General features: G+C 48.8%; 2 protein-coding genes across 4 annotated transcripts in view; one reads left to right on the top strand and one right to left on the bottom strand.

Moving 5' to 3' along the window:
• The window catches only part of LOC308580397 (uncharacterized protein), a 24,509-nt gene extending 21,193 nt beyond the window's left edge, over positions 1–3,316 (bottom strand). Inside the window, exon 1 of the mRNA XM_081181943.1 lies at positions 2,973–3,316. The gene's annotated coding sequence lies outside the window, so the exon portion shown is untranslated. The remainder of the gene's footprint in view (positions 1–2,972) is intronic.
• Positions 1–12,539, top strand: part of LOC308580488 (tigger transposable element-derived protein 1-like) — a 17,287-nt gene extending 4,748 nt beyond the window's left edge. The window contains exons 4-8 of one of the 3 annotated variants that reach the window (XM_081182198.1): positions 1,529–1,624; positions 2,683–2,802; positions 4,120–4,197; positions 6,791–6,892; positions 10,965–12,539. In XM_081182198.1, coding sequence (XP_081038324.1) covers positions 1,529–1,624; positions 2,683–2,802; positions 4,120–4,197; positions 6,791–6,892; positions 10,965–12,310 — 1,742 coding nt within the window. In that variant the 3' untranslated portion in view covers positions 12,311–12,539. Of the gene's footprint in view, positions 1–1,528; positions 1,625–2,682; positions 2,803–4,119; positions 4,198–6,790; positions 6,893–7,999; positions 9,726–10,964 lie in introns of those variants that run through there. The other 2 variants (XM_081182196.1, XM_081182197.1) reach the window with 2 other exon arrangements.

The raw sequence follows: 12,539 nt of genomic DNA, 5'->3' as shown, positions 1-12,539 counted from the left end.
GGTGGCTATTCTAATGTGTTCAGTTTGTATATGAATGTTTTTTGGGTCCTTTTTTATCAGTTCACATTAGCAATGAAGCTATACGGAGAGCCTCGCACTTTCTGATTCTGAGGGTCTTTCCCCCACCCCACCCCCCGCCACGAGATTTTATTTCCTTCTTGCAGTCGTGGAGAAAGAAAGATTCTTCATCATGATCATTCATTCATCCCTTAACTGTGAAAGTTTGTTGGGTCGTATATCTATTGACCCACAGAGTCTGCTGCAACGGGCCCTGCAATAAATTTGATTTCTTGCCACTCCGACAAACTTCCAATGGTGCCCACACGCTTCCACTCCGCGCGCTGCCACTCTCTCCCGTTGCCGGATAATAGCAGAGTTCACACGCAGCATCAAATGGCTTATCTGTGTCAACGTGGTATCCTCAATAACGCAGCTCGACACCAGTGCTTCTAATCCAAAACTCTTTATTTAGTAGCACTTGAAACAGAAAAGAAAACCTGCAGAATCTAGCTGCGTGTTCACAGCTCTCTGCCTCTTAACAAAAAACGGAACGACCTTGCTGGCGTTCCCAGACAGACTGCTCTCCAGAGAGAGCTCAGCCCCCACAGAGCACAGATCAAAGCAAACAAGCATGGATCAAATGGGCAGTGCACCCAGTTGATAAGAACGCTCCTGGATTGTTAACCCCTGGCAGTCCAGAACCACAACATTAACAGTTATCACGGGTGGCGCTGTGGGTTAAACCACAGAGCCTAGGGCTTGCTGATCAGAAGGTCGGTGGTTCGAATCCCTGTGACAGGGTGAGCTCCCGTTGCTCGGTCCCTGCTCCTGCCAACCTAGCAGTTCGAAAGCACATCAAAGTGCAAGTAGATAAATAGGTAAACGGCGGGAAGGTAAACGGCGTTTCCGTGTGCTGCTCTGGTTTGCCAGAAGCGGCTTAGTCATGCTGGCCACATGACCCGGAAGCTGTACGCTGGCTCCCTCAGCCAATAAAGCGAGATGCGCGCCGCAACCCCAGAGTCGGCCACGACTGGACCTAATGGTCAGGGGTCCCTTTACCTTTACTTTATAATCTGCCTTTCGCCCAAAAGTCCCAGGGCAAGGAATGTTATACTGCCCAAAGCAAACATTTTTAAACCATAGGATTGAAACAGTGTAGGAAAAAAACAAAATACAGAATCTGCTTACAATAAAACCACCAGCAGCGACAGAAATTCAGGGGCTTCACCTCACCCCCACCCCAAAATCCTGAGAACAGAGATGCAACTTCACCAGCTCATGAAATGACACCAATGTTGTGATGAGGTGCGCCTCAGAGGGGTTGGTGCGCCAATGGCAAGAGAGAGCCCTGTGCATGGGACTCCATCCCACATGTGTCCTTAGGTGTGTGGGCCACCAGCAGACCTTCCTCTCATACAGATCTTAATATGTGGGCAGCTAGGAATGGGAGGAGGCAGAGAAACTGCCTGCCACTCATGATTGAACCATCCTCCTGTGCCTCACCTTCTGACGTTTTTCTCTTGATCAGAGTTCCCTGGCGTGACGATAAAGGTAGAAGAGGAACCATGGACCCCGAATCATCAGATTTCTGAGGAAAACAGCACTTCCCCAACTGCCCAGTCAGGTGAAAGATCTAATCGAGAAACTGGGACCCATTTAGCTAGGGTTGATATACTGTGGTACCTCGGTTTCTGAACGTCTCCGTTGACGAACATTTCGGTTTTCGAACGCCGTAAACCCGGAAGTAAATGCTTCAGTTTTCAAACAGGCCTTGGAAGTCGAACATGCCACACGGCTTCCACCGAGTGCCTAGCAGTTGGCTGTTGAGTTTTTGGTTTTTGAACGTTTCAGAACTCAAAGGGTCTTCCAGAATGGATTACATTCAAAAACTGAGGTACCACTGTATTTCAGAAAGTGAAAATTCGGACCTTTTTTTTGGCAAAGTTGTTGAGGTTGTTTTTTTATTATTCTTTTTGGCCAAAGTTGTTGTGCAAAATCTCGAAAATGAAATTTGGCAAAATCTAGACTTTTGACATGGGTTGCCATATGTCGGGATTTCCGCAGACATTTCAGTGATTTCTGCTTCCAACTGCTGTATTCCAGCTATGTCCGGGGAATTCCAGATGTATGGCAACCCTAATTTTGCCATCATCTGTGGGCAGGCCTCTTCCTGGTTTCCCAGCATTCCAGTGGGGTGGCCATATTCATCTTTGGCAGCAAAATACAACAAAGCGTTTTGTGGCTCCTGGAACGCTTAAGGATTTAATGTGGCTTGAGGCCCACCCCACCCCACAACAACTCCATATGCACAGCCAGCAAGCTGTGGGGCTTCCCACAAGACCCTTCACAAACTTTGAAGGTACACGTGGGGGTTAAAATGAAACCCCTCTGGTGCATTTCACATTATTCCCTACGTGATTACGTCGGCGTCTTCTGCACTTTAGCAGAAATTTCAGTTTTCAAGCCCGAGTGGGATTCCTGGATTTTACTGAGGAGGAGAGAAGGCTTGGGTTCTGTAGCACAAAAAAAAGAAGGGAAGAAAACGAGGCTCCAGGCCACACCACTGGTGAGGTAATGGAGAAGCCACCTCATTTGAAAGCTGTTGTGTATTGAGGGAGGTGAGAGGAATTTTTCCACAGAAAACTAGCTGGCACTCACCGTTGCCTTCCCTGTATTGAGCAGGATTCCCTGAAGTAATGATAAAGATAGAAGAAGACGAACCTGATGGTGGAGGCATGGAGGGAAACAAGGCTGTTGGGACTTCATGCTCAGGTGAGGGGTGGATTCCCCTAAAATGCACAGGTAACCAGCTCTCCAAGTGGGCTAGACCCACAACACCAGCGCCTCAGCAAGCGTGTTGTAGGGTGAGGTGGCAGGGGGGTTGGTGCGGTGTGGACCCATAGAAACACCGGATTTGCTCTGCCGCTGCGCTTGCCCTGCTGCCTTCCCCCCTCCCTCACCCAGTGACTTACTCTGAATCTGTGGCACACCTCTCTTCTATCGATCATCCCCAGGTTTCTCACATTCTCCCCAACCTTGAAACACCCAAGATTTGAACGTTGTGGGAAGAAAACCTTAATAAAGGCTGGCTTTGGCATTTGAAAGCCTTGATGTGTAGCTTTGATCCTTAGAGAGGAGGATAGCACAGGGGCAGAAACAGAAACACACACCCGCCAGTGGTTCTGTAGTCTTGGAATGTTCTAGAACCCAGGAGAATGCCCCATAGCGTTCTTCATGTCTGCAGCCCCATTGTGTCTGTGATTCCAAAGTAAACTTGTCTGCTGAACTGGGCACCCCTTCTCCCCTCACATTATTCAATCAATCAATCAATCAATCAATCAATCAATCAAATGTAGATGTAGATTTTTTTTCAGTTTTGTTGTTCTGTATGGGAGAATGACAATAAAGATTATTGTATTGTATCGTTATATACTGCTCTACATCCGAAGATTTTGGAGCAGATGGAAATACTGGGTGGAAGCACAAAACAAAAAGTTGACAAAACAATAAACCTCTCCCCTCTCCCACAAACATATTTAAAGGCTGTAGAATATTAATCAGCCTGGCTAAAAAGGAACATTTTGGCCTGGTGCCTAAAGACATGTGATAAAGGCGTCAGGCGAGTCTCTCTGGGGAGAGCGTTCCACAAATGGGGAGCCACCGCAGAGAAGGCCCGGTCTCGTGTTGCCACCCTCTGGACCTCTTGTGGAGGAGGCACACGAAGAAGGGCCTCAGAGGATGAATCCAGAGTCTGGATCGGTTTAATTGGAGAGAGGTGGTCCTTGAGGTATTGCAGTTCTGAACTGTTTAATAGAGGCTGTCAGAACCGGCTGCCCTGTGAAGGAAGAGAGAGTCTGAATGCAAGGCTGTGTCTTAGAGGGAAACAGAGGCAGCCCGCAACAGCAGAACCACCTGTCTTATAATAATTGTTGCCCAAGATTGCCTTTTTTCCTCCTCCCTCCCAATCCCATTTCTTTTTGTGCCATGTCTTATGGAACACAAACCCAAGGTCCTATTTTCGGCAGGATTAAATCCTTAAAAGAAAGAATATGATTAAGATGAGGTTGTCCGGAAGATGTGTCTTTCCGGAGATCCTCTTAGATCTCTTTCCTCCCTCAGGGCTTCCTGCGGTGACTGTGAAGGTGGAAGAAGAAGAGGAGGAGCCCTGCGAGTCAGATCATCAAGGCTGTGAGGAAGGTGAGGCCTTCCCAAGAGAGGGAAGAGTCTGGCTGTGAGATAACCCCCACATCTCCCCTCGCAATACTAAGAAGCAGAGTGGTGGGAGACTCAGGGTGGACAACAGGAGGAGGCCCTTCTTCACAGAACACAAATGATGACGTTCACAGCCCTTAAGATGTGATGTCTGCCAACTGAGCTGGCTCTTAAAAGGGGATCAGGCAAATCCAGCTATTGGTTAATAAGGCTATAAATTGCACCTAATTGCACTACCTGAGTCAGTGCCAGTACCTCTGACCCAGTTATGACTGGGATAATCCAGAGGGTGCCCTCCAGATGCAGTTAGACTACAACTCCCATCATTCCTGACTGTTGGCCATGCTGGCTGTGGCTGATGGGAGCTGGAGTCCAGCAACTTATGCAGCCCCCACCACCACCACCACTCTGAGCCAGAATTTCAACACCTGCTTTTTTATTATTTTTAAAAAAATAATATTTATTACTTTTAAACCTTACAAAAAGGGAAAAAGAAAAAAGAAGAAAAAACATACAATACAATATATAAACAATACACAATACAACATTAACACATTAAACAATACAAAAACAGTACAAAAGCAAAAACAATTCAAAAAACACACATCATACCATCTCAATATCCTCTCTTTCATTCCCTTGTTTCATCGACCTCCTCTCACCTCCCTTTTTGTATTCCATTTCTATTAATTGTTTCAGCAAATCCTTTCCATCTTTCTCTATTTTCTGTCATATGATTATCTTAACATATTTTAACCTTATTTTCCATTAAAACTATAATGCTTATTTATACTTAATTCCTTAAAACATTTCTACTAAAGCCATATAATTTCCTTCCAACATTTTTATAATATTCATTAATTTTACATTATTTCCATATATAGATTTTAAACTTTTTCCAATAATCTTCCACCGTCTCTTCTCCCTGGTCTCGGATTCTGCCAGTCATTTCCGTCCATTCCATATAGTCCATCAACCTGGTAATCTTCTGTCCGAGGCTCTTAACTCTTTTCCAAGTCCCTTCTGCGAGTCTTCTTCATGTTTATACATGCACTTTACTTTGTCTTCTCCTGATCTTGTTCTTATTTTCCTTCCTTTGATGCTGAAAAGTAAATCTCGAGGAAATTCCCACCTAGTATTCCTTCTCAACAAATCAGCCAAATCTCTATAGTTAAAACTAAAATTCACAAGGTATTTCCAGTCGTATTTTAAAGTTCCTCCAAGTCTAGCAGTCCCCACAACTCCAGTCTCCTCCTGACCCAAGTCCAAGTCCCAAAAGTCAATAAATCCCTGCATGAAGGGATCTATCCAACTTTCCTTCTCCAATCCAAGCGGGGCTCCAATCCTCAAAGTCTGGCTTTCTCTAGATTCAGTCATAAAAGGCATCCACTTATAGTCATCAAATTGCATCTGTGTGGCTGGGGCTCTGACAACTTTCTCCCCCGCCTTCTCCTCAATTTGCCATGTCAAGGTAGATCCCTGTATCAATTCCTGAATAGTTTCTGTATTAATATTCACTTTTTGTCCCAAATTAGTCACTTTTTGCTCCAAGTCATCCGTCTTCCTATGGAGCTGTTCCAGTGAGTCATTAAACTTACATAATGAAACCACTAAGGCTTCTTCTGTCAACATTCTTTACAGTCCAAGGTCAATCCCAAATTCTCATGGTCTTGTCTTACAGCTAGAAATTCCCCACTCAACTCATATAACAATTTCAAAGGCTTCCTCTAGGGGGAAACAATTTCTATTTGTATCAATCCTTTTAAGCACAATTCGAACAATAGAGTTAGTTTCAATTTTCAATTACATTTACTCCTTTTTAAACGCAGGAGACAATGGAAACAATGTATTTCTCTTCTTTAACTTACTGTCAACAAATGATCTATTCACAGTCAATGAACATATCCAAAACTTCAGTCCTACTAGCAGCCCATTTCCAGGTTCAGAGTGGTGGTAATTTGACTTTCTTCACTCTCTCCTGCAGGCTTACGCGGTCTAAAAAGAATTCCACCCTCTCCTCCTGCTTCCAAGGGGGGGTTGATGATTTTAGCCGATGGAAGTTTAATCCTTTATGAAAAGCTTTCCAAGACTTTAGCTTGCAACCTTTTTGCTCCAGTCTATTTACAAAAGGGGAAGGCGGACTTCCTGTTTGAAACCTCCCCGTTTCGGTACCAAATTAAGACGTTTAAAAATCCAATTTTCCGTTCTACTCACAGGTAGTTGTTTTAAAATCGAATTGTCCACAGGAAAAAGTCAGCGCTCTCCGGCAACAGCAATGCGGCTTCACTCCGTGAAAGAAGCAGTCAATTCGAAGCACCGCGCCACTCACCCCACGTCGCTCCGGATCCCCGAAACCGGGTTTCCCCGCGAGTAGGGGAGGCGCAAAAGGTGCCAGCCGAATCCCACGTTCACAGGCTTCTCCTGCCTGTGATTTTTTGTGGGTCCCCGCCTTCGCCGTGGCGGTCAGACCCTAATTGCCATGAAGCGAGTTGCTCCCGGTCAGAGGAATTCAGCCATTACCGGAGGCGTTAACCCGGAAGTCTCCTCAACACCTGATCTTCTCCTTCTGCTCCTCCAGGATTTACTGGTGTGATAATAAAGGTGGAACCAGAAGAGGAGCCCTGGCTCTCCAATCTCCAGACATCTCAGGGAAGTGCGGCTATCTCAGGAGTCCAGCCAGGTGAGGGATTCAATGATGATGTAACGAATTCTTGGAGCGCTTCAAAGCCATCAAAGTGGTGTACAAGACCCAAACACGAACACACAAAAAGACCCAAAAAACTACAGTGGTGCCCCGCGAGACGAATGCCTCGCAAGACGAAAAACTCGCTAGACGAAAGGGTTTTTCGTTTTTTGAGGTGCTTTGCAAGACGAATTTCCCTATGGGCTTGCTTCGCAAGACGAAAACGTCTTGCAAGTTTGTTTCCTTTTTCGTAAAACCGTTAATACCCAGGGTGCATTGCTTGAAGAGGTGCAGTTGCGACTTGACTTCGAGGAGCAACTCATAGCACGCGGTGTGGTAGCCTTTTTTGAAGTTTTTGAAGACTTTGCTGATTTTTGAAGCTTTTCCAAAACTTCTTTTGCAGCCATTTGGTAAGTTAAACTCTTAAAATTTGGGGGGGGGGTTGGATTTTGGGTTGGGGTGTTTGGAATTCAAGGACTTGGTGTTGGGGAGGGGTTTGCAAGAATCTGGAAGCTTGCGTGGTTTTTTTCTGCATTTTTATGATTTTCTGTGACCACTGGGCCACTCTGCTTTTTTTAAAAAAAAAAATCTGGATTTGCATTTCTGTGTGGTGGGTGGGTGGGGGAACCGTTGGGGAGGGGTTTGCAAGAATCTGGAAGCTTGTGAGTGATTTTTCTGCATTTTTATGATTTTCTGTGACCATTGGGCCACTCTGCTGTTTTTTTAAAAAAAAATTCTAGGTTTGAATTTCTGAGTGGTGGGTGGCTGGGGGAACAGTTGAGGAGGGGGTTGCAAGAATCTGGAAGCTTGTGTGTGTTTTTCTGCATTTTTATGATTTTTTGTGACCATTGGGCAACTCTGCTGTTTTTTTTAAAAAAATTCTGGATTTGAATTTCTGTGTGGTGGGTGGCTGAGGGAACAGTTGGGGAGGGGTTTGCAGCAGTTGGGGAGGGGTTTGCAATTTCTGTGTGGTGGGCGGCTGGGGGAATAGTTGAGGTTTTTGAAGACTTTGGTGATTTTTGAAGCTTTCTGTGTGGTGGGTGGCTGGGTGCTTTTGAATTTTTTGGATGTGAAGCACTGATTATTTTTTTTGGGTTTGCGCAGGTAGGAGCTGTGCTGCCATGGGACCCAAGAAGACTGCTGCTGCAGAGGCCGGCGAGGGGAAGAAGGAGAAGGTTACGCTGGAAATGAAGAAGGAGATCATCCGGAAGCATGAGAGTGGAATGCGTGTGACAGACCTCGCCAGGGAGTACGGGAGGAATCCATCGACCATCGCGACCATCCTGAAGATGAGGGAGAAGATCCTTGCGACTGATGCAGCCAAGGGAGTCAGCAGGATCGTGAAGAACCGCCCAGCTGTTCTGGAGGAGGTGGAGAAGTTGCTGCTCATCTGGTTAGAAGAGAAGCAGCGTGCAGGGGACACAGTGACTGAGGCCGTCATTTGTGAGAAGGCCAAGGCCTTGCACGCAGACCTCATCCGGGAACAGCCAGGAACCTCAGGCGAGCCAGAAGTCTTCAAGGCAAGCAGAGGCTGGTTTGACCGGTTCAAGGCAAGATCTGGAATCCACAGCGTGGTCAGGTATGGAGAGGGTGCCAGTTCTGATGTTTCTGCGGCTGAAGACTTTGCAGCGGAGTTCCTGGAGGTTGTGAAGACGGAGGGCTACGTTCCACAGCAGGTCTTCAACTGCGACGAGACCGGGCTGTTTTGGAAGAGGATGCCCAAAAGTACTTTCATCACACAGGAGGAGGCCAAGTTGCCTGGCCACAAGCCCATGAAGGACCGTCTGACCCTGCTCTTCTGTGCGAACGCAAGCGGCGACCTGAAGATCAAGCCCCTGCTGGTGTACCACTCGGAGAACCCACGGGCCTTCGAGAAACACAAGGTCGACAAGGAGCAGCTGAGTGTCATGTGGCGATCCAACAGTAAGGCTTGGGTCACACGTGTGCTGTTTGTGGACTGGGTCAATCTTGCTTTTGGCCCTGCTGTCAAACAGTACCTGCTGGACAACGACCTGCCGCTGAAGGCTTTGCTTCTGATGGACAGTGCTCCTGCTCATCCTAAAGGCCTTGAGGAGGACTTGTTGGAGGAGTTCAGCTTCATCAGCATCATGTTCCTGCCGCCTAACACCACGCCACTGCTCCAGCCGATGGATCAGCAGCTCATCACCAATTTCAAAAAACTCTACACCAAGGAGCTTTTCAGGCGATGCTTCGAGGTGACTGATTGCACCACCATCACCCTACGGGAATTCTGGAAGGACCACTTCGACATCGTCATCTGCTTGAAGATGATCACCACGGCCTGGAACGGGATCAGCCAGAGAAATTTGAATTGCGCTTGGCGCAGCCTGTGGCCGGACTGTGTGGCACCAAGTGACTCTGATGCACCAGAGTCAACAGTGGTGCAGGACATTGTTGCCTTGGGGAGGACCATGGGCCTGGAGGTCACAGAGGAAGACATCAGTGAGCTGGTGGAGGAGCACGACCACGAGCTGACCACCCAGCAGCTGGTCGAACTGCAGGCAGAGGCTGCGCAGGAGCAGGCCTCGCTGGAAGAGGAGGAAGTAATTGAGGAACGGCTGTCCTCCAAAGAAGTGAGGGACATTTGCCTGAAGTGGAAGGATGTGCAGGCTTTTGCACAGTGGCACCACCCTGACAAGCACGTGGTACATGACCTTGCGAACACTTTTGATACGAGGGTCATGTCGCCTTTCAGGGAGGTGCTTAAAAGGCGGATGAAGCAGCAGACCATGGACAGGTTCTTCAGCAAGAAGCAAAGAGTGGAAGAGGAACCTTCTTCGAGTTGCCCCCCAGAGTCTTAGAAAATGTACTGTACAATTTGTTGATTTTTAAATGTTTTTCTGTCATGTTTAGAAACTTAATTTACTGTTCCTTCAATTTTTGAAATGCTCTTTACAGTATGTGTGACTTTAAAGAGCACTTAATAAACTCTTGTACCAAATTTGGCTTTGTTTGGACTTTTTTTGAAGATAGGAACGCATTAATTGAATTTCAGTGCATTCCTATGGGATTTCGTGCTTCGCAAGATGAAAAATTCGCTAGACGAAAAAACTCGCGGAATGAATTAATTTCGTCTTGCGAGGCACCACTGTATAAAAACAATAAGGCCATCCTCACAAATTCTGAAAACAACAAAATAGTTTTAATCGGGTATGGTATTGTTCCATAGCTAACTGAGTCATCCCTCAGGGAAACCCTTCGTAAAACAAAAATGTCTTCAGTCAGCACCTAAACATCACAATACTAGATGCCTGGAATATACCTTTCCAGGCTGCGCTGTATGCACGCAGCTGGAGACTGTGCCTGCATGGAAATGTCCTCTGCTCATCCCTGTTCAATCCCCTCTTGGTTCTGGGAGACAGAGGTACTGGAGAAGGTGGGGAAGCACCTTCCTCCTCATTTGCCTCCTGACCAGCCTCTTCCTCTTTTTCCAATCCATCCTGGGCTCCACACTCCAGCTCTGAAATTCCCCTGCCTCTGACTCTTGCCTCCTGACTGGAATAGTAAAGGTAAAGGGACCCCTGACCATTAGGTCCAGTTGTGACCGACTCTGGGGTTGCTGTGCTCATCTCGCTTTACTGGCCGAGGGAGCGAGCATACAGCTTCCAGGTCATGTGGCCAGCATGACTAAGCCGCTTCTGGCGAACTGGAGCAGCGCACGGAAACACCGTTTACTTTCCCGCCAGAGCGGTACCAATTTATCTACTTGCACTTTGTGCTTTCGAACTTCTAGGTTGGCAGGAGCAGGGACCGAGCAACGGGAGCTCACCCCGTCGCGGGGATTCGAACCGCCGACCTTCTGATCGGCAAGTCCTAGGCTCTGTGGCTTAACCCACGGCGCCACCCGCGTCCCTTCCTGACTGGAATAGTTCCCCACAAATCACTGGCCCCAGCTCCTGAGTCAGATTCCAGGCCTGTTTCCCCTGACACACACTTGTCAGCATCTTGCTAGTCCCTGCCAGGAACTCGTAATCAATACATGAAGCAGAACGATCATTTGCGCGGGAATTGACGTGCGGTGTCCTGATTTCCCTGTTGCTTCTGACAGGCAATGGCTGCGCCAAAGAAGAGGAGGATTTTCTCCCTGGGAGTGTGAAGCCCACGGAGCCCACGAGGGCATCGTTGACGTTGTCCAGAGGGAGCGTTTTCCGGAGAGCCAGTCAGTACAGAGCAGAAAGGCCGCAGGGAAGCCAGGCAGGGAAGAGAGTTTGCAAGAAGCCCAACCAGGGGAAGGCCTTCGTCTGGAGAAAATACTTCCTCTCCCAGGAGCGAGGCTACGCAGGGGAGAAACCGTACGCCTGCTCCCACTGCGGGAAAAGCTTCAACGGGCACTCGTACCTCCTCGCTCACGAGAGAACCCACACGGGAGAGAAGCCCCACAAGTGCTCTCTCTGCGGGAAGGGCTTCAACGTGAGGTCTTACCTCCTCGCTCACTGGAGAACCCACACGGGGGAGAAGCCCCACATCTGCTCGTTCTGCGGGAAGAGCTTCAGCGGGAGGTCCAATCTCAACCGGCACCAGAGGAGCCACACGGGAGAGAAGCCGTACGCCTGCTCCGCCTGCGGCCGGGGCTTCAGCCACAAAGCGCACATGACCCGCCACGAGAGGATCCACACGGGCGAGAAGCCCTACAAATGCTCGCGGTGCCCGAAGAGCTTCGGCCAGAGCTCCACCCTCATCTCCCACGAGAGGACCCACACGGAGAAGCCCTACAAATGCCCGCACTGCGAGAGGAGCTTCGGCCAGAGCGCCAAGCTGGCCGCGCACGAGAGGAGCCACACGGGCGAGAAGCCGTACGAGTGCCCAGCCTGCGGGAAGGGCTTCAACCACCGCTCCGACTATGTCATCCACGAGAGGACCCACACTGGCGACAAGCCGTACGCATGCGCCGTCTGCGGGAAAGGCTTCAGCGGGAGGTCCAACCTCACCAGGCACGAGAGGAGCCACACCGGCGAGAAGCCGTACCTCTGCTCGGTGTGCGGGAAAGGCTTCTGCCACAAGGCCCACCTCCTCCGCCACGAGAAGATCCACACCGGCGGAAAGCCCTACAAGTGCTCCAACTGCGGCGAGAGCTTCAAGCACCGGACGGACCTGATTGGCCACCAGAGGAGCCACTCGGGGGTCAAGCAGTACACCTGCACGGCCTGCGGGAAGAGCTTCAGTGGGAAGTCGAACCTTAACAGGCACAAGAGAAGCCACACGGGAGAGAAGCCCTACACCTGCCTGGTCTGCGGCAGGAGCTTCAGCCACAAGGCACACCTGATTCGGCACGAGAGGATCCACACCGGGGAGAAGCCCTACAAGTGCTCGCACTGCATGAAAAGCTTCAACCAGAGTTCCACCCTTACTGCTCACGAGAGAACCCACACGGAAGGGAAGCCGCGCAAAAGCTGAGCTCGGGACACGGCAGGCATCCGTTTCGGAGTACAGATGCTAAACGAGATTGTGAAGTGATTTGTGCGTGATGTGCTTTCAAAGTTTGTGTGTCACCTCAGTCAACTTTCAGGAAGAAAGTTGTGTGTGTGTGTGTGTTTTTTTCATTTCATTCGTATACAGTGGTACCTCTGGTTGCAAACGGGATCCATTCCGGAGGCTCGTTCGCAACATGAAAAGAGCGCAACCC

This window comes from Podarcis bocagei (assembly GCF_964188305.1).
Source record: "Podarcis bocagei genome assembly, chromosome: 2".
Taxonomy (NCBI): Eukaryota; Metazoa; Chordata; class Lepidosauria; order Squamata; family Lacertidae; genus Podarcis; species Podarcis bocagei.
Note: the sequence above shows the minus strand (reverse complement) of the source record. Positions and strands in the feature narration are given on the sequence as shown.